This window comes from Falco rusticolus, chromosome 2 (genome assembly GCF_015220075.1).
Source record: "Falco rusticolus isolate bFalRus1 chromosome 2, bFalRus1.pri, whole genome shotgun sequence".
Classification (NCBI taxonomy): Eukaryota; Metazoa; Chordata; class Aves; order Falconiformes; family Falconidae; genus Falco; species Falco rusticolus.
In genome coordinates, this window is record NC_051188.1 from 64223229 (window position 1) to 64241982 (window position 18754).

The 18754-nt window shown below is 41.1% G+C and overlaps 1 protein-coding gene across 2 annotated transcripts in view; it reads right to left on the reverse strand.

The window, feature by feature from the left end:
* Positions 1–5072: 5072 nt before the first annotated feature.
* TUBGCP3 (tubulin gamma complex associated protein 3) overlaps positions 5073–18754 on the reverse strand; it is a 53853-nt gene continuing 40171 nt past the window's right edge. The window contains exons 14-23 of one of the 2 annotated variants that reach the window (XM_037377013.1): positions 17034–17129; positions 15606–15795; positions 14170–14305; positions 13292–13360; positions 12340–12475; positions 9909–9997; positions 9643–9774; positions 9137–9277; positions 8466–8582; positions 5073–6212 (exon numbers count right to left, since the gene is read on the reverse strand). In XM_037377013.1, coding sequence (XP_037232910.1) covers positions 6054–6212; positions 8466–8582; positions 9137–9277; positions 9643–9774; positions 9909–9997; positions 12340–12475; positions 13292–13360; positions 14170–14305; positions 15606–15795; positions 17034–17129 — 1265 coding nt within the window. In that variant the 3' untranslated portion in view covers positions 5073–6053. The remainder of the gene's footprint in view (positions 6213–8465; positions 8583–9136; positions 9278–9642; positions 9775–9908; positions 9998–12339; positions 12476–13291; positions 13361–14169; positions 14306–15605; positions 15796–17033; positions 17130–18754) is intronic. The other variant, XM_037377014.1, reaches the window with a different exon arrangement.

Here is an 18754-nt window from a genome sequence, read left to right on the forward strand (position 1 = left end):
GTCTACTAGCACTTCTATTAATTACATGTATGTATTGTGTACTCACATATATATGTACACACTTATACTGCATTAGTCTCTTTTACAGAATAAATGAAATATTTCAGTTTATTTAAGGATGTTTTAATAATCTGGATCACAGCTGTCAAAAACATATTCTGTTTTTGTCTTTAATGTTAGTTGTGTTAACAAAGCCACAGTAAGTGGGAACTGTCCTGCTTTTCTCATTTATCAAATATCATTTTCACCCCACATTTTGTTTTCTTTATGCTTTCTGTTTTCCTCTAAACAGTACAATTTTACTCTACCTGATGGTTCAGTTGCTTGTTTTCTAGATAATTTTGTTTTCTTCATTTTCTGCCCATTATAATATGCTCTAATTCTTACTTTTACACGCCAGGTTGTTAAAGGAAAGTTCTCATTTACCTTTTTAGTTGCTGTTGTAAGCCCGTCTGTAATTTCCCTCTGTTTCTTTACACCCTTCAGAACTGTTCATTAGAAACAAGACAAGAGGTAAAACTCAGAAAAAAAACCCTCTTTTAAGGAGTGAATGCAGTGCCTTGTTAGAAAGCAAAGAAGACTGTGTTCTTTTCCTCTCTCTTGGCAATTTGTGGAAAAAGATTGAAGGGCAATGAAGCAGCCTCGATTAGTAAATGTAAAACTCGAGGGTTCAGATAAGAACAATTTAATAATTAGAACAAGATAAGAGAAAAAAACCTTCCTGGCTAGTTCAGGTCAGCTGTCCTGGCTGTGTCCCCTCCCAATGTCCCATGCCCCTCCAGCCCTCTCGCTGGCAGGGTCCAAGAAAGTGAAGAGTCTTAGCATAAACATCCCCCAGCAACAACCAAACCCATCAGTGTGCTGCCTGGGCCCCCAGCCCTCTCTATGTTCAGACACTGTAGCTCCAACCACAAAACATTGAAATCACCAGCCAGAAGCCTGCATTACACACCTCACAAAACGAAGAATAGCCTTGCATAGTAGAGGTGTTCTTAAGAACTATTATCTTGAACATTTGTTTGTAGCAGGTAAGCAGTTCAGTGTTAAAAAATAAAAGGTAAAACTCCTGTGTTTCTCTTTAGACGTGCTGCTGCTGCCCACCGCAAGGTAAGCGGCTCTTGCAGCCGCAGCAGGAGGGTGCTGTCAACCATCACACCAAGTATGCACAGTTATATAGAACTCAGTATTGGTCTCCAGGCACAAATGAAACGTAAGAACATTTCTCTCTCACTTCTGTTAGGAATTCCTGAATCCAGCAGCCTGACAGAGGCAAGGCTGCCACAGCTCCACGGGCCTGGGTCCAACCAGTAGCAAGGCTCAGGATGCATCCCCCATAGGGACATGCACACAGAGAACACATACGCAGCATGTATGTATGTATGCATGTATATGTGGCTGGCCGCGCAGATCAACCCCGACAGACACACACAGCACTCACATGAACACAGGCAGCACCAACGGCCTCATCCTGCTCCCCTCTCTGGCTGAGCTGGATGGAGGTCCATTAGTGGGAGATATAGATGTTGGAAGAAGGGTTCGCTGGAGTCAAGAAGACGCTCAATATGAGTTACGCATCTTGCTCAACTTTATTAGTTTCTAACACTACTTATATAGAATCGATACACATGCATATTCGTAAAGCAAAAATATAATTGGTTATTAGTCTCTAAGCGCGCATGGTTCTCAACACCCCTAATTATCATGACTAAAATAAGCATTCTTTCCATGTAGCTAATTGTGTTGCTATGCTTTAGCCTTGTAGTTTGTTACTCCCTATTTTCCCATACCGGTCCCTATCTCTCTTGGCCCTGCACCTGCTTTCCCAGCAGCTGTAGCTTGTTACAGCCACGGCCTGTTGGCACAACATAATTACTTGGTCTCAGGATTCAAGAATAGCTCAAGGCTACCTTTCTTGTTAACTTCAGCACAGCAACTTCAGTACAATTCTGATTACAGGCCTATTCTAATACCAGGCCTGGATTGTGCAAAACTTCAGAGATTCTAAGGCCACGCTTCTGCAGCCATTCTTCTACATATAGAGATATTACGTATTAGTGGGAGATATATATATTTTTCCCACTAATCCACTAACACCTAGTGTGTGTGTGTATATATATATATATATATATATATATATAAAAAAAACTTTTTTTTGTAAGTGCAGTGTTGTTCTCCACCAGGATGTCAGTGAGAGAAAGGGTGCAGGGTTCTTTCTGGATCAGAGTAAGAAAGGCCTGACAACAAATGGCTTAACAAAATACCTGTTTTAATACAACAGAATAAAACTAGGGATATAAATAGGATAAAAAGAGGAATACGGGTAGCAAGTAAAACTTAAACCCCTTCAGATGCTAGGCACCCTGCCTTTGTGCAGGTCTGGACAGAGCCTGGATGGATTTTATCACGGTGCACTGTGGAGGTCCCATCCATGGAGGACTCCCTTCTTCCCATGCCCTGGCACGCAGATGGGCTGCCACGGGGCACTCCATCAGGCTCCCATACACTCGTCGCTCATGTTGACGTTCAGGCAGCTCAAGCCCCAGGTGTGAGGCTCAGTAAAGCAGACACGTCGTTCAACATCACTAACTCCTTGAACACACCTTCTGTGAGGCTGGCAGTACAATCGTGGATCTCTCCAGTACCTGGGCTTACACACACAGTCCAGCCAGCCAGCAGCTGACCTCTGGATCCTCTCACCTCCAGATACACCCACCCTCTCCCTCTGCAGTGTCTGCAGCTGCTGGCACCACAGGCACACCTCCCACCTGTGATCCCAGTCCAGTTGCTGCACTCAGATCTCCATTGCACACACCCAGGAAAAAGGAAAGAAATTTAATAAGGAGACAGGACAGGCTGCACCCTGCATTGATCAATGCTAGGGCAAGGCTAGAAAACCATACTGACCAGTACTCTATTTACACACTACTGGCCCTTTTTATCTGCTTATCTCACTATTTTCCCACACTTTATCCTTCCAAAATCACCTTTGGGTTACCTGGTTAAATTGCTGCTGAAGAAAAAGGCGAGGAGTTGGTTTTTTCCAGAATTCTTGGTTGGTTGGCTGCTCCTTGCAACGGAGCATTACTAGAGATGGCATCCTGGAGCGCAGTTAGCTGTGAGCAGCTCTGCTAGCATTTCTGTTGAGAGTGCTTTATAAAATCAGTCTCTTCCTTCACATTGATGAATATTCTTTTACAGAAGCTGTGCTTTGTGTTGCAGAGAAGCAGCACTAGGTAATGCTGACAGTGCCCTAAAGAGGGATGACCTAACTGCAGGTGGAGGCAAAGCATAGATCAGCAAAAGGAGAAAAAATGGCTGACATTGTCATAAAAATTATAGATGACATTGCTAGCTCCCATCCACTTCCAGGGGATCTTCCAGCAGAGCTGGTCCAGTACTCCACCCCAGTTACCCCACCCAGTTACTTTCCCCCCAGCCTAGCAGTTGGAGAGGGCCCAAGAGCGGTGATGGCTCTTCCTCAGGTACAGGCATAGGCAAAACATTTGCTGAGAGAAGAATGGACGTCACTGCCCGAGGAACTGAAGATGACAGGAACCGGTTCTTGTCCACTTTCCTGCAGAGCTGGATAGCTTATTCTATGCTTCACCTTTCAAATATTTATTGATGCATGAAGTTGTGATTTGCTGCTCTGGTTTGAAGCATTGGTGCTCTTGTGTAATTTATTATGACAATTCTGTTAATGCAGTTATTTCCAAGCCCAAAGGAAGATTTGATGTATTTGTTGCTCAACTTTTAATCCACTCTTTTGATGAGAAACTGGCCCTAACAGTATAGGGCTAATAGCAAATCATGAAGATTCATCTTTTTATGTGTATATATTTTTCATTTTTCCACCTTACTTGAAAAAGGGTCACTGGCTTCCTCAAGCTGTCCTTGTTACACCACAACGGAACAGTTTTAATTGTAGGATTGGAAGCTACAAAACCCATGTAGATGGAAATAAAACATGACAGCTGCTGGGTTAGGGGATAAAAGACTGGTCTCCACCCGCAATGGAGCACCAAGGACACTGGCAGGTCCCCACCTGCCCAGGTATTCTGTGCCTTGCATGTGAAACACCCCCCTCAGCCTAGCAGCCAGAACAACTCCTGCAGCAGTGAGGACTCTTCCCAGATTGACTGGTTTCTGTGGAATCACATCAAAATGATTGTTCCTGGCATGGCCACTGCTGCAAGTTTCCTGTGTACTACTGGGTTCATTTTAGCAGTGAAGTAAACCTTTCTTCGGAACTGGCCCTCTGCTTCTGACACTGATGCTGCCTCTCTGGCCTGTGAATTATCTCAACGACACATGGGATGATGCAACATGCCTTGCAAGGCAATGGCCAAAAGAGTGCCCATGCAGCTAATTATTGTCCCCCCCCCCCAACACTTCTGGTCAAAACACAATCACATTAGCTTTGCAGTTCTTTCAGACTTTACAAGAATACGCTCCAACCACACAGAGTACTCCTGCCTGTCAAGTGATTTGTGACCGTGTGATGCCTCAAAGCTCAACATCTTTCAGCTTTCCTTTGGCACACAGAGTATCACTGCCTTCAGAGTCCACATATTCTTACAGCTGAAATGCTGCCTGCAAGTACCCCTTCATGAAGGCAGATGCACCAGCAGGTCCTTTAATGGCACAGGGTTAAAAGCCTTACATGTTTTATTTAACAAAAGCAAGAACTCCAAGGCCTCCACAATAATGGGAATCCTGGTGTCTGGAGGGCAAATGCACTAGTCCAAGGCTGCAAGTTGTTCCATCAGCCCCGTGAGAGTTCACCTCTGTTGTGATTCACAGGAGTCTCGTCTCCATGGCCTGGCAGGTGCCTCTGCTTCCCAGGGGCTCAAGCAAAGTAAGGGCAAAGACAAAAAAGGCCACAGACCCGGCTGATCTAAGGGTGATTGTTAATTAATGAACTGCACACAACAAGTAGAGATAAGACTAGTACCAAAATCCTGTAACAAGTAGGGATATGTAAATCAATACACTCTTAACTGGAAGCTTCTCCTTTCTTACACTGTGGAAAAAAAATCATAATCTTTCAATTACAAAAAGTAAAACACTTGTTTGAAAGATAATCGTGTTTTTATTTTTCTAAGCTTGCACTTGTGGAACATAATAAATGACCTGATATAATGACAACTTTGCAAAAGAAGAATCCCCCTCTCCCCAACATCTGGACAGCAATATATAAATATTTACAATGAAAAAATAGGGAAGGGAAGAGAATGAAGTCAACATAAGCCAAGTCTGTTTGCTTTTGCACATCCAATTTTGAACATCATTTAATTCAATTCAATCTTAACCGCCACTTTCCGTTCACAGTACTGAGGCTTTAACTTCATTTTTTAGATCTTATGTGCAACAGATACACTCCTGCTCTGCTTCTATAGTTTTATTCTGTACAGTAACTGTAGAATTTCCCTACTATTTTTTTATTTGTTTGTTAACTTTGAAAACAACAAAAAAATTAAATAAACATTTATGTCTCCCAATACAAAGTTTCTCACACAGTCAAACACATCACAACACTGAAAATCAGCATAATGAAATGCTGTATAGCTTCTTAACAAGGACATCAGGTCTGGGTCCTAATCTGTTGGCTTTAACAAAAGCACTCTTCAAATAGAACAAGTACACATAGAAAAAATAACCTTCTGATCTTCTTGTTAAAAAAGGAAGTGGTGCTTTCTATAAACAAAAGATGCGATTTCCTTGACACAGATATAAGTTACAGTGGAGAGAGCTCAGAAAGCTTCAAATAAAATTGGCATTTGTTTAAAAGGATGATTTAAGAAGTTGATTGGAGGAGGTTCAATCAGCCCATTTAGTTGGGTAATTCTAGAAATGTCAAGTGTAAAAAACCCTATGTTTTTTGCTTTCTGCTATATAGTGTCACACAATCACATGACTGAAAACATGTTGCCTGCAGAGATGGTAGACACCGGTCACACACGGTTTGGTTGTACTATGTCAACACTGATTGCCCCGTCCAACAAGAGGTTCAACGTCCTTTGGATACCGAGGAGCAGTCCTTAGCAGTTGTTTCACATATGTGAGCTTCGCCTGCCTCTAGTGCCCAACGATACACGAAGCCGTGGCTCTCTTGCTTTATAATGTTCATTGAAGTCCAATCTAAAGCTAAGAAACCGGAGGCTTTCGTCAGAACTGGTTGTCAGCAGGACCAAGAACTGCTGGACGATTCCCTGAAGGAGAAAGAAAACCCCAAGAGACACCTAAGACAACATCACTGGTGTGTTTTGCACAGGGATGCCAGGTGCTGCCCAGGCATGGCAAGGAGACGGCAGGAACCCGGGAAAGGGCACACCCACCGCAGCAAGTGACACCCCCCCCCCCAGCAGAGCATCTGCCTGGTAGGGCAGTCGGTGCTGCAGACCCAACAGGCAGTCTGTGCACTTGGAGTGGTTTTGCACTTGACACGTGGGAGGCATGCGTCTGGAGCTCATCTTTGCATTTGGCCCTAGCCAAGCAACTGCAGGAGCTCCACAGCATGCAGGAAAGAAGAGGACTTTGGGAGGATGGGAAGACTCACTTGAAGGGCTTATTCTTGATCTCCACTAAATACTAATAATGCAGACATGCCCATAACTAGATAACCCCATTACTTCCAAGGATGACCAAAGTTGGCCAGGGAAGTCCTACATCAAAAATCCATAGTAGGGTTCAGCAGGAATACAGTCCATGCAGGCAAAAGCTACACTGCCAACTTGTAGCGATCCTATAGAGTACACAAATGATTATCTATTCACTGCCTACGCTGAAAGAATTTGGCTCCATTTTCCTCTGGAAGGGAGAACTGCAATATTTGGACCCAGGAGCAAATTCCTCCCAGAACTGCAGTCGTCACATCAAAACTCAGGATCTCTACAGCCTTCAAGAAAAGGCACCAGTATTTTAAAACCTGGGTGTACTATTCTGTTTTCCTTCAAACTTCCATGTGAACTGAACTCTTGACAGTGCAGCACTTCATTCAGGGTAGCTATAGCTTGGCAAAGCTATAGGCATACAGAAACAGAATTGATGCAAACCACCAGAGAGGAAGACTGGGATGCGCCCTGCTCATGCTGTACAGCTGCTGAGTCACAACTATAACTGCTATAAAAACCAATTATACTCTTACAAGGTATGGGTAACAACCCAGCAAAACCATTCCAACCCCGTTCATTTACCTAGGGAAACAATGCACATTTATGCATTTAGTAGATGTCTGAGTGTATATTTATGGATATTAAAATAAGAAAGAAAGATAGAAGAAATATCAACAGCAAGATGGAAGCAAGCAGGTCCTACAGCTTTAAGTCACAGAATCATTTAGGCTGCAAAAGACCTTTAAGATCATCAAGTGCAAAGTCCACCACTAAACCCTGCCTCTAAGCCCCACATCTACACGTCTTTTAAGTGCCTCCAGGGATGGTGACTCAACCACTTCCCTGGGCAGCCTGTTCCAAAGCCTGGCAACTCTCAGTGAAGTCGTTTTTCCTAATATCCAGTCTAAACCTCCCCTGGTGCAACTTGAGGCCATCTCCTCTTGTCCTATCAGTTGTTACCTGGGAGAAGAGACCGACCACCACATTGCTACAACCTCCTTTCAGGTAGTTGTAAAGAGCAATAAGGTCTCCCCTGAGTCTCCTTTTCTCCAGGCTAAACAACCCCAGTTCCCTCAGCTGCTCCTCAACATTCCTAAAAAAATCTGAACCTCAGGCATGCCAAAGGTGGTAAGGAAGTTTAAAGGTACACTACTTTACATGAGGAATATCTCATGTGTCAAAGTCAAGGATGAGTTGGGATAGGGTTTTGGTTTTCAGTTGATCTGGGGTCTAATCCTGAAAGGCTGCTGTTGTACATAGTGCTGTGTCCCTCACTTTCATTGCTTTCTGGAATGCTTTCCCTGAAATCTAACAGCTGATATTTCTGGGGAATGGGAGCTTTAGAATCAGATACAACAAATTAAGACAAAGCCAGAATAATTATCATTCAAAAAGACAGCCTGTGCATGTTCGTCCAAACTGTTTACCCAATGCCCATCTCAACATGCTTAAAATCAAGTGTTAGGCCCTTAATAATGAGCCTTTCTGCAGTCTTTGCTACTAAACACTTGCAAAGATGGTGAGAAAGATTGGAATGCAGAAGGCATTTTATTCATTTATTTATTTTTAAGGTTATGCCAGAAGATAGCTATTACTTTCACTACTGGAGGAAGGAGGATACTTACATGAAGAGACTATTCCCCTTTGTCAGGGGAACACACACAGTTGCAAAATCTACTGTCTACTGAGAAACAGTGAATACAGGCTTTTAAGTAGAGAAGCAAAAAAAAAATGAACTAGATCCACAAACTGTACACATGAATACAGAAGTTACACCTACTTAATATCTGAAATTGATTTCTACATATCAAAGCTTGGCAGGCATATTTAAAAAAAATATTTAAGGGGCACCTGGTAAAAGTGAGTGAGTATTCGCAGCTGTGAGCACATTTTGGGTATTGAGTCCTGAAATTCTTTCATCCTTTTGCTCTCTTCTTCATCTTCTGATGCAGTTACACCCCACTTGCCCTACAGAGAGACCAAACGAGTTAGGTCAAGCATCACATGATGAAAGCTGCTAACTGGGCCACCTTCTGCCCAGCTAAACCACCATGTTTATACAAACCAACCATCACTATAGAAAGCCAAACATGGAGTCTCTAATATTGACACTGTCAGTCCCCTTGGTGGTTGTAGAGCACATGAAAGAAATCAGAGGTTAGTAAAGCAGGTGAGTTTCATACCAGCACTGCATGTCCCACAGACTGACAGCAAGAAAGCAGGCATGAAGCTACAGCATTTTTTGCAAAAGGGTTCAGAATATTAAAGCCTTTTCCATCTCCTTCACCTACAACAGCCCTAAACTTATCCTCCAAAGCTCACCAGAGAATCTACACACCTAGAGGTTTTGGGCAAGACATAAATGAAAAACACCATTCAGCAGTTTTGTTTGAATTCACTAGCTAATGCTGATGACTTTTACATTGGTCCCAACTACGTTTTTCATTTTTGCTGTACCTCTACATAATACCTAAACCCCTCCACATATCAAAAGACAAGTCCTAGTAATATCCTTACTGTACCTCAAGTTCACGCTGTTTTTTCCTCTCTTCAAATTGCAGCCTCAGCTGCAACTCCTCCAAAGCAGCTCTGTACATTGCATCTTGGGCATTCTGGAGCTCAATGATCTGATCAAAAACAGCTCGAAGCTGGTTGAGAAGTACCTGTGAGATAGTTCAGCAACAAAACAGCGAAAGAGTTTTAAGTTACTACCGTTCTTCAGAACACCAGTAAATTAAATCTTTTTACACACAGCTGGAGAGACTGTTTTCCAAAGCCTGAAGTCATTTGTTGCATGATCACACAGTTTCTTAGGACCAAAACCAACTGGCCCACATTGTAAAAAGTTTTATAATCAGCATCTGACACTGCATCTGGGGAGTATCTACAAAGCCTACCCTAATAAAGTCTTATATCAGAGGAATAAAAAGAACTCTTCCCCTTGCTCCTACAACATAAAGTGAAGGTGGTTCCTAACACATAAGCCAAGATCACAAAGCTACAATTTAATGCAAAGAAGAAGACTTACCCTGGAATCACTATCCAACAAGCACCGAGCTATGATTGTGTCTAGAAAAACTTCATGAGCTGCAATGATGTGATCCAAGTCCTGTGCTTGTTGAACCTTGTTCCAGAGTTCATCCCACGAACATTCAAGCACCTGGAGCAATGATTCAGGATTGGGCTGTTTTGATTTGCTAGATGACAAGCTCTTTGAAATTTAAGACACACAACACATACAGAATATTAAAAGTACTTCATTTTTAAGCAACTAATTGGGTGGATAGAGTATACCTCAAATGTAATGTAATACTGCATTTGATGAATGAAATGGACCATTTCTGATGCCAGAACGTGACACTGATGCAGCACCCCAGAAAGCTCTGTAAAAAAATCCAAAGAGATGGCATGTTAAAGACTGCAAGGACAGGCACAGCCATCAAACCAGCTTGGTAAATTTTTTTCTATCAAACTGAATACTTCATAAAACAGCCACTAATCTTGGATGGTAGGAGCAATACCAGCTGGTGACAGATGAGCAAAGAACATTGCACAATTAACTCCTAGAAAATGTGAATCAAAGACAACACCGACTGTGCTCAGACAGTGCTGGAAACTTGCTGAGTATCACAAGGGAAAAAGACCCTTTCAGTTCCAAGAGCCCAAAATACAGTTAGTGTCCCATGTGGGTTTTTTTGGTTGAAATTCTGAGGCCACAGATTTGCCTCAGCTGCTCACCTGTAAAAGGAGGTACCTCTGTTGCGGAAGGGTAATATCAAGATTACCACCAACTGTAAAAATTCTCTGGAATAAAGATACTTAACATTCTGGAATCAGGCAAATATCTAGAGAGAGGAAGTAATTTCTAAAAAGCTGCCACAGTAATTGGCCACTGCAGACAAGCTATGAGACTACTACAAAAGGAATTCTACATTTTCATCTACAGGACCATCTACTGATCTGAAAGACATTACGACAAGTTACTCTGTTCTTCATTTCTTATGCCTTTGCAGGAAAACTATCCCTAACATCTACTTTTAAGAGGATAAATAAAAAACCCCTCCACATTAGTTAAACAACAGAAATTCCTCAACATTGGAAGAAACAACACAGATATATGCAACTCGCCAATTACGGACAGGAAAAGAGCAAGCCTGATGCTACTGTCTAGAAGTACTCCCTTAAAGTGTTAAAATCCTTGTCAGTTAAGACTTTATGGGAACTGTGAATAAAGCTATCCTTGAAAGTCAATGCTCTGTCGTTGTGGTTGAGAAACAAAAGACCCTGCAGCTACTTCCTCCTATCAGTTACTGTCCTCCATTTGGTGCTCTGTGACTGGAAGGGCAAGAAACTGTTTTGGAGGGAGGGAGAGAAAATAAAAGTTCTATTACTTCTTCACAAATCAGCGCTGGGTTAGACTCTCCACGTATTTCAGAAAAAAAATTCTACTCTCAGCTTCCAGCTTAGACATGCCAGTGAGCAAGACAGACTCCTGTGCCTCCAGGCAGAAGGCAGTACAGCTCTTTGTAAACATACCCTCCTTTGTCAAGAGGCACAAACTGAGAAATATTAACTCCTTCTGCCAACTACAGCTATTACAGTTCGGCCAGCATTTCAAATGTCTGCATTTCTTAAAACAGACAAGCAACTGAGCTTTTACCTACAGAAGACTGCTCCATGGTAAAGCATAAGAAAGGCTTCCCAAGGGTTGGGGGGGAACAAACTTCGTCCTGAGAACAAAAGAACAAATGAGACCCTAGCAATGGAAGGCAGCTCCAGCCTGAAGACCCTCAGGTGATGAGAATAAAATCTGTTACCTGCACCCTAGTCTCAAAGGGAACAGAAAGCAGTAATGCAATAGACCATATGTTTTGAGTCAAAAATGCACTTATTTGGGACAGGGACATGATGGTAAACCAAATCCTATCTCACAGAAGCAGAAAGGAAACCTAGTCATCCTGTACAGTTCCAGAGATCAGTCTTGTGCACTAGAGCAGACTTTACAAGAGCTTGTCTCCCACTGACCTTCTGAGGCCAAGGTGTCCACTCCTACCCACCAAACAGCTCCTAATTATAAAAACATGAATATATTTTTGGAAATATTACTATGCCACAAAGAAGCTGAACCCTCAATAGCTATTTTTTACTGAGAGAAATGTCAATAGGTGAAAAAAGTCAAGAGTGAGCCAGTACAGATGCTCACAAATACAACTACAATCTCAGCTGAGAAGCAGGATCAAAAAGTCCCAGTCCATTAAACATACACCAGAGCCAGAACTTATTTAACTTATTTCTTCTCAAACATCTGTTCTCTTCTTAGCTAAACAAAAGTACAAGGAATGAGTGACAGTTATACTAGTAAATTCAGAAGTGTGCATGTGTGAGACTTACTACTTCCAGCATAAGGAAGAGGGAGACACAGGATACAGATAGGAAGCCAACAAGGATGATAAATAAAAGGGGATGGAAGAATAACTGTTTTTTTCCAGAGACATGGGATGTTTAATTTGCTCACTGCTACAAAAACACACAACCAAAGATTAAGTAGAACAAACAGGAAATTTTCACTATCATTTACCATTAAATAGTCAAGAGAAGCAATAAAATGTAAGATTCATCTGTCCCAACAGACTTCACCCCACCACCCTCCAACACACAGTTTAAAATAAGATGCATTCACCTAAATCCAGTTTATAAGTATGTCATCCATTTGGGCTTCTCTCACCTGGCATACTTTTCAGAAGCTTTGCATTGCACATGTGCCCTTTCCATATATCAGTAAGAATATATTCCATTCGCTTCGCTCTCCAAAGGAAATTAAATACTCTTAGATAGTGGCTCATGCACTCACGTGTAAATACCTGCAAACCAAAAAATATCAGTACAAATTTAATAGACATACCATTATTTTCTGAAGGACCAAGAACCTCTTCAGAGCCCATCTTATCTGAGCCATGCAGTTTCTTGGTAAATACTGTCAAAACAAAATCCCTGGAAACCCCAGAGTTTTTGGAGATCCTCCCTCAAGGGCTGAACAGGGTTAACTAACACTCAAGCAGGCACAGGGTACTGCAGGAAGCATAAGGAGGGATGAACATGACAAAGCCTAAACGTTTAACTCTTTTTAATCTACACCTGAAAATTCTTTCTGCTGGTCAGGCTCACATTTTGATGCCCTGTTTGAAAAAAAATAATCTTTACAAGTTCTTTATAAAAACGAAATGCATTCTGATTGATAGTACAGCTATTTTTTCAGTACTTTAACAAACACTACCTATCAAATTTCATTTAGACAGTACAAACAGGTTTTCCTCAAACATATTATTCAGTTCCTTGCAAATTATCCCAAATTAGCAGCTACAGACTAGCAATAATGGAAGAAGAGGAGCACTCCATTTATTAAGTACTTGCTAAAATCTCTGCTGGAACAAATGAAATACTGATTTTCAGTAATGATTGTTTTAAATGTAGCTTTTCAGCACTAATGGTTAATTTGTAAGAATTGAGATTTTGGCTTAACTGTTTATACAGTGGGTACATCCTAGATGCCAAAAAAAAAAAGTCTCCCTGATTTTACACTCCAGAATAAAAAGTTATTTCAATAAAAAAAATATTTAGCAATTCAATTCAATATTCAGACCAGTTCACAGCCAGCAGTGTATGACATATGACATTACCGTTGCTATTGGGCCATCAACATGATAGTCTAAACTGAAGACATCCCATCCAGTGTCCCCAGGAGATACCTGCATTAAAAAGATACGCTACTTTCAGTGTATAATCAGAGCATACTTGTGCTGAAGACCAACTCTCGCTTACTTTTCCATTCTCCATAGCCTATGGAGAAATGAGCATCCACGTCAATACGAGATACAGGAGTTCCTTGTCAAAAGCAGCAGATTAAGCAAAAATGAATCAAAGTTTGAAACAAGGGTGGGATTCGTCTTACTCAAATGTTGATGTTTGTAATGTTAATGTTTTTTCACTGGAGCTTGTAGAGGAAATGAAGGGAGGGAAAAACTTCTTAGGCAGGACTCAGTCTGAGGTATACACTTATTTCAGATGTTACAGATCATCAGTTAACTCACACCTCTGGGACTGGAGCTTTCTCATTAACTCAAGTTACTTACCAGAGGTCTCCTTCATGAAACACGCTTTCATTGCTTCGCTCTTTTTAACTGCTGGTGACACGGAGACTAACCCCAGATTCTTGTAAGAGTAACAGCAGTAGGAAATGTTTGCAGAAACTCAAGTCAGGGCCACCAGTATGAATTAGTGTTAGACCCCAAAAACTCAACTTCATATTGTCAATGAAACTGCTGTAAACCCACAGCTTGAAGTACAAATAGACAATAGGCAGGAAATGGGAAAAGAAGAAAAAAGACTTACTACATAAGGTTTACATAATTCAAAGTAGACTTCAATGGAAAGGGAGTGGGAAATGTATTTACTATATATACACATGAAATTTTGTTTTCATATAGATATCTGCACATATACACATACATAAAAAAAAAGGTATGTTTCAGGTCAGAGTTATCATGATGCAACATACCTCCAGAAGTCGAACATCCAAGCGTTTCAGAATCTCAGGATTGTCAAACTGGGCATTAGTTGCCCTCACTGCTGTTTCAAGGATGCCAGTCAGATTATGCTGATATAAGGTTGTAGCTGGTCGTGCAAGCTCTGGCCTGGTGGTTATGAAGTAAACAGTCATGGCATATTACTGAAATATTCTGCAACAGTGATTTGGTAGTAACTACAGCACACAGTGAAACACTTTTCTGACAGATTTGAAAAACCTCTCAAATTACTCTTTCTGTCTTAAGAAGAAAATTAATGGGCAAAATATTTGAGCCCAAAATACTGAGGGTATGTTTATTTTTGTGCAGCTATACACCTGAACACCAGCATGAAGAGTAAGTTTATCCTCATTTAATGCCAGTAATTTGAAATTACCAGGATTGCTAGCATAACTATTCTGTAATTTGAGTCGCATTCATATCTAAAATGAGGCAGATTACATCATTAACATATCAAACCAATAATTTCATTTCAGTTTTGAGTGACTTACTGATAGCCATCTCACAGGCTTAAAAGTGCTGGCAGCACACAAAGCCACGCCCTCTATGTAACCTAAACTTTCCAATGAGTTACAACATGCAAGTAACAAGCACCTTGCCCTGCTCTTTTCCCCCCATGATCAGTACTGGAAAGCCCCTTACTACTTCTGCCTCAAATGTAATATTGACTCCACAAACCAACCTTATTCTACTTCATACTAATTTTCACTTTAAAAGGCATGGTTACGTACAAATGGCCATCAGACGACGTTGACTTTGATTCACAAACAAGTTAATGGAAGATCAATTACAAAACCTGCCTTCTAGACGAAAGGAAAGCTGTGTAAAGGACATTTTTGATAGACTAAGTTTCATTAGTAGCAGCAGCATGTAGAAACAGTGAGCTTGCAAATACACTTTAAGAACCAAAACTGATACTTGTGAGTGCACCTGAGTGCTTAAAAGAGAGGCTGCTGAGGCATCAATTAAAATTATAAAAATACATTGAGGGGTTTTGTCACAGTGTTTTGACCAAACACCTCCAAAATACAGAAGCCTAACATTCACAGCAATGCTAATTAGCAGCATCAAGAGCAACAGGAATTTTCTCCTTAAACTTGCTGACAGGAACAAGAGACGTACTAACAATCTTGAAGCTGTCACAAGGCCAGCGTAAAGACATTTATATTAATGCAACTTCTCAAGACATTGTGAAATGGTACTGTATATACTTCCTACAAAGAATGAAGAACAAAGTATAAGCCTCAGGGTCAAAAAAACTAAACCCAAAATAGAGTTTAAAAGTTCAATGAAATCTGCGTAATACTATATTTAAAGGGTTCCTTTCCAAAAGCAAAACAATTTCTGTCCTGGTCATACACGTTTGCAAGCATCAGAAATTCAACAGTTATCCTTCCTACTCTCTTACTTGAGCAAGTCCATTAAATGCCTGATAAAGTCTCCTTGACCAAGTAGTAAGTAACGCCTCATGGCCTGCATATGTTCCAGTAGGTTGTACTTCTTATTGAGAACATCCAGAAGGTATTTGCTAGTCTCAAAATAAGCTGCATCAATTTTCTCTTGAAATGCATTTTCCAGATCTGTGAACAAATCAGCAGCTGAAAAAAAATAAAGAAATAGTTAAAATTAAATTAGTATTTTTTCCAAAAACAGAGCCAAACAAACTTTGGATTGAAACATACAAGCAGAGAAATTGCTATTTATTCTGATTACACATTTGGCATAACCAAAGTGAAAGCAAGTCTAAAGCAGCCCATACTTCAACATTATTACTTTTAATCTGTGCCCAGCTTGTACTTTCCACGAGCTTGTATTTTGTTGCTTTTTACATAGAAAGTGATATTTATTTTTTTTTAGCTTGCTCCAATACTACAATTTAGAGATCTAAAAGTTAGGGAAAAACTTTGTTGGGGGAGATCTAAATCAGAAGTCACTTCTAAGGTGGGAGAGGGAGAAAATAAATCAAATCATCGGTTGGAACATTCAACAGCTGAGGTCCTACCTATATGTCGGAATTAGAAAGGAAGGAATGTCCTTGTGTTACCTGGGACAGCCAGGAACCTGATGTTTTCTTCTCCACCTTCAATGCATGGCAATTTTGGGGGCAGAAAGCAGGACATCACCCTTTAGTAGAAAGCAAATTTCACTCTTTTCTACAACTACAGGCCTAAGAAAGGGACTGCGATAAGGTTGTTACAAGATAGCAAGAAGTGTGGCCTCTTCAGCAAAACTTCAAATACTGGACTGTCAACTATTGTAAGATACAGACCTTCCTCAGCATTAAAGGATATACTCCCACTTTCAATGTTTTTTAATTACACAACTATTACTCTAAAGGTGAAAAAATTAAGATCCAGGTACCAAATTAGTGTAAGAGTGCACCACCTGCTCCAGGATTAGTCTCAACCTGTACTGCAGATAGGAAGCACTGAAACCAAGTTTCACGTTGTTCAGATGAGATTCAGCCTCAATTAATACAATACTTTTAAAATGAAGAAATTAACAATGATTCTAATAAAGAAGTCACTCTTTAACGAGGGAAACCTCACAACGTCTGGTTCAATGAAATTCCCTGAGGGTTCCAAACTCTCAATCACTAACCTGTGAAACTCTCCATAAAAGACAAGAAGTGCAAGCACATGCAGAGATGTCAAAGAGGTGACACTTGTCTAATACATTGCTGCGTTCAAAATCCCTACATTAGGTAAGGACTACTTAGTCAAGTAACACACATCAAGTTTAGGAGATGTGAGAATTAATACAGCCTCTACTCTCATAAGGAATCCTCAAAGTCCTCTTTCCAGTCACTGACAGCAAACAGGGAGAGACAGCTCACCAAGGTCTCTGCTCTCTCTGGTCAAGGCAGAAATCTGTGATCTGGCAATGCAATTCTTGCATTGCTCTGGTAAGAAAGCATGCAGCGGTGTTCCCACTACGGGGAAAAAGGAAAAAACATCAGTTCATGCAAATGCATTTGTCTCACTGGTACAGGGCAACAGGGCAGTAAGAATATTCAATCAGTTCTGACTTTCATCTACTCTTTCCCCATCAGGAGATCCTGCCCTCCTAACTCCTGTCTTCAAAAGATGGGTTTGAGTGTGGCTGCTTGTATGTGTAGTGGCACCAGCCATCTGATGTGCCACATGGCTTCACTGCTGGCTTTATAGGAAGAAAGAAGAACTTTCAGAAGGGAAAAAAGACTGGAAGAGTTTCACAGACAGAACACAGTAAGTTACAATACCCCAATAATCTGTTCCTGCAAGTGTCTTTCCACAAGATACTGGAAGCCTAATGGGCAAAACAAAAGAGGGAACAAGCCAATCCAGAGAGTTATGATCTTCAGCTACTGGACACAGTCGTTAAGCCTAGGACTGGCACAAGGCACAGGCAAAGCGAACAGGCAGCAGGCAATTGCCTAGTTTGCCTATGGCAAGCCTACAAAATCACACATGCTGGTCCTGCCTCTGCTCAAGTAGGGGTAAGCATGTGTAAGGCAGTACTTACTTAAAGCTGAGGACACATGAGCCAGTCTCAACTTCTTATCCCAAGCAGAAAAAAAACCCAAAAGCCTTTCCCCTCTCCTTAGTACTGCCCCCCTTGCCTTGAGGGAAATGACCTCGCCATAGCCCTTCATCTCTGAGACTGGAAAATTCAAGTTTACATGTAAACACACCATCTCTACATACATGCCCACCAGCACAGGCAATGCGACATCCCTGTCTGACGTGCAAAACTACCAAAAAGGTTGCTTACATGAGACCTAGACACAAGTTTTTAACACTGTGCAAAATTATCTCAGGACACTCTGAAAAGCCAGAAATGGGTCAAGAAAGGGTCTGGCAAAAAGCACTGATAAACAGGTCCACGAGTTGCTACTGAATGTACTGGTGTCATGTCATTCCTGGTTTAGAAGTTCCCAAACTGGACAGCTAGAGGTTGGAGCTGAGATCCCCAAGTGCCTGCTACAAACCCCTGATTCAGGCAAGATGAGCAACTTCTACACTGTTCTTCATCTCTGACTTCCTGTTTTAATACATGTTCAGGCAGTTTTTTACATCATGATTACTTCAGTATGAAAAGGAAACTGGGAAAACACGAGAGTTAAAGTTCCAAAGCAAATAAAAAAATATTAAAAAAATATAGCCAAACGCATAAAACGTTCATATGTAAATGAGAAAAAGCATCCAGAATTGAGACTGGCATCCTAGCTTTTCATCACCTTATTATAAGTAATTATCTGAAAAGACTCTTACGATGTTGTCAGATGGCACAAACAAAGACAACAGGATGCATTTCCTAAATCACTGACACAGAATGTTCTTTCTGGATTGAACAGGTCAAATGCCCTTAGTACAAATGCAGTTCAGCACAGAATCAAGGCAGTGCAATACCACGAGGTATTTAGGCTGCAGACCATAAGCTCAGCACACCTTCAGCACACTGCAGATAACAGCAGGTAACATCCTTTTCTAAAACTATGCTTCTGTCTGAAACGGGTATTCTCAGCACTTAAGATCTGCTTTGAAGTTCTTGTCCCCTACATAACAGGGAGCCTAT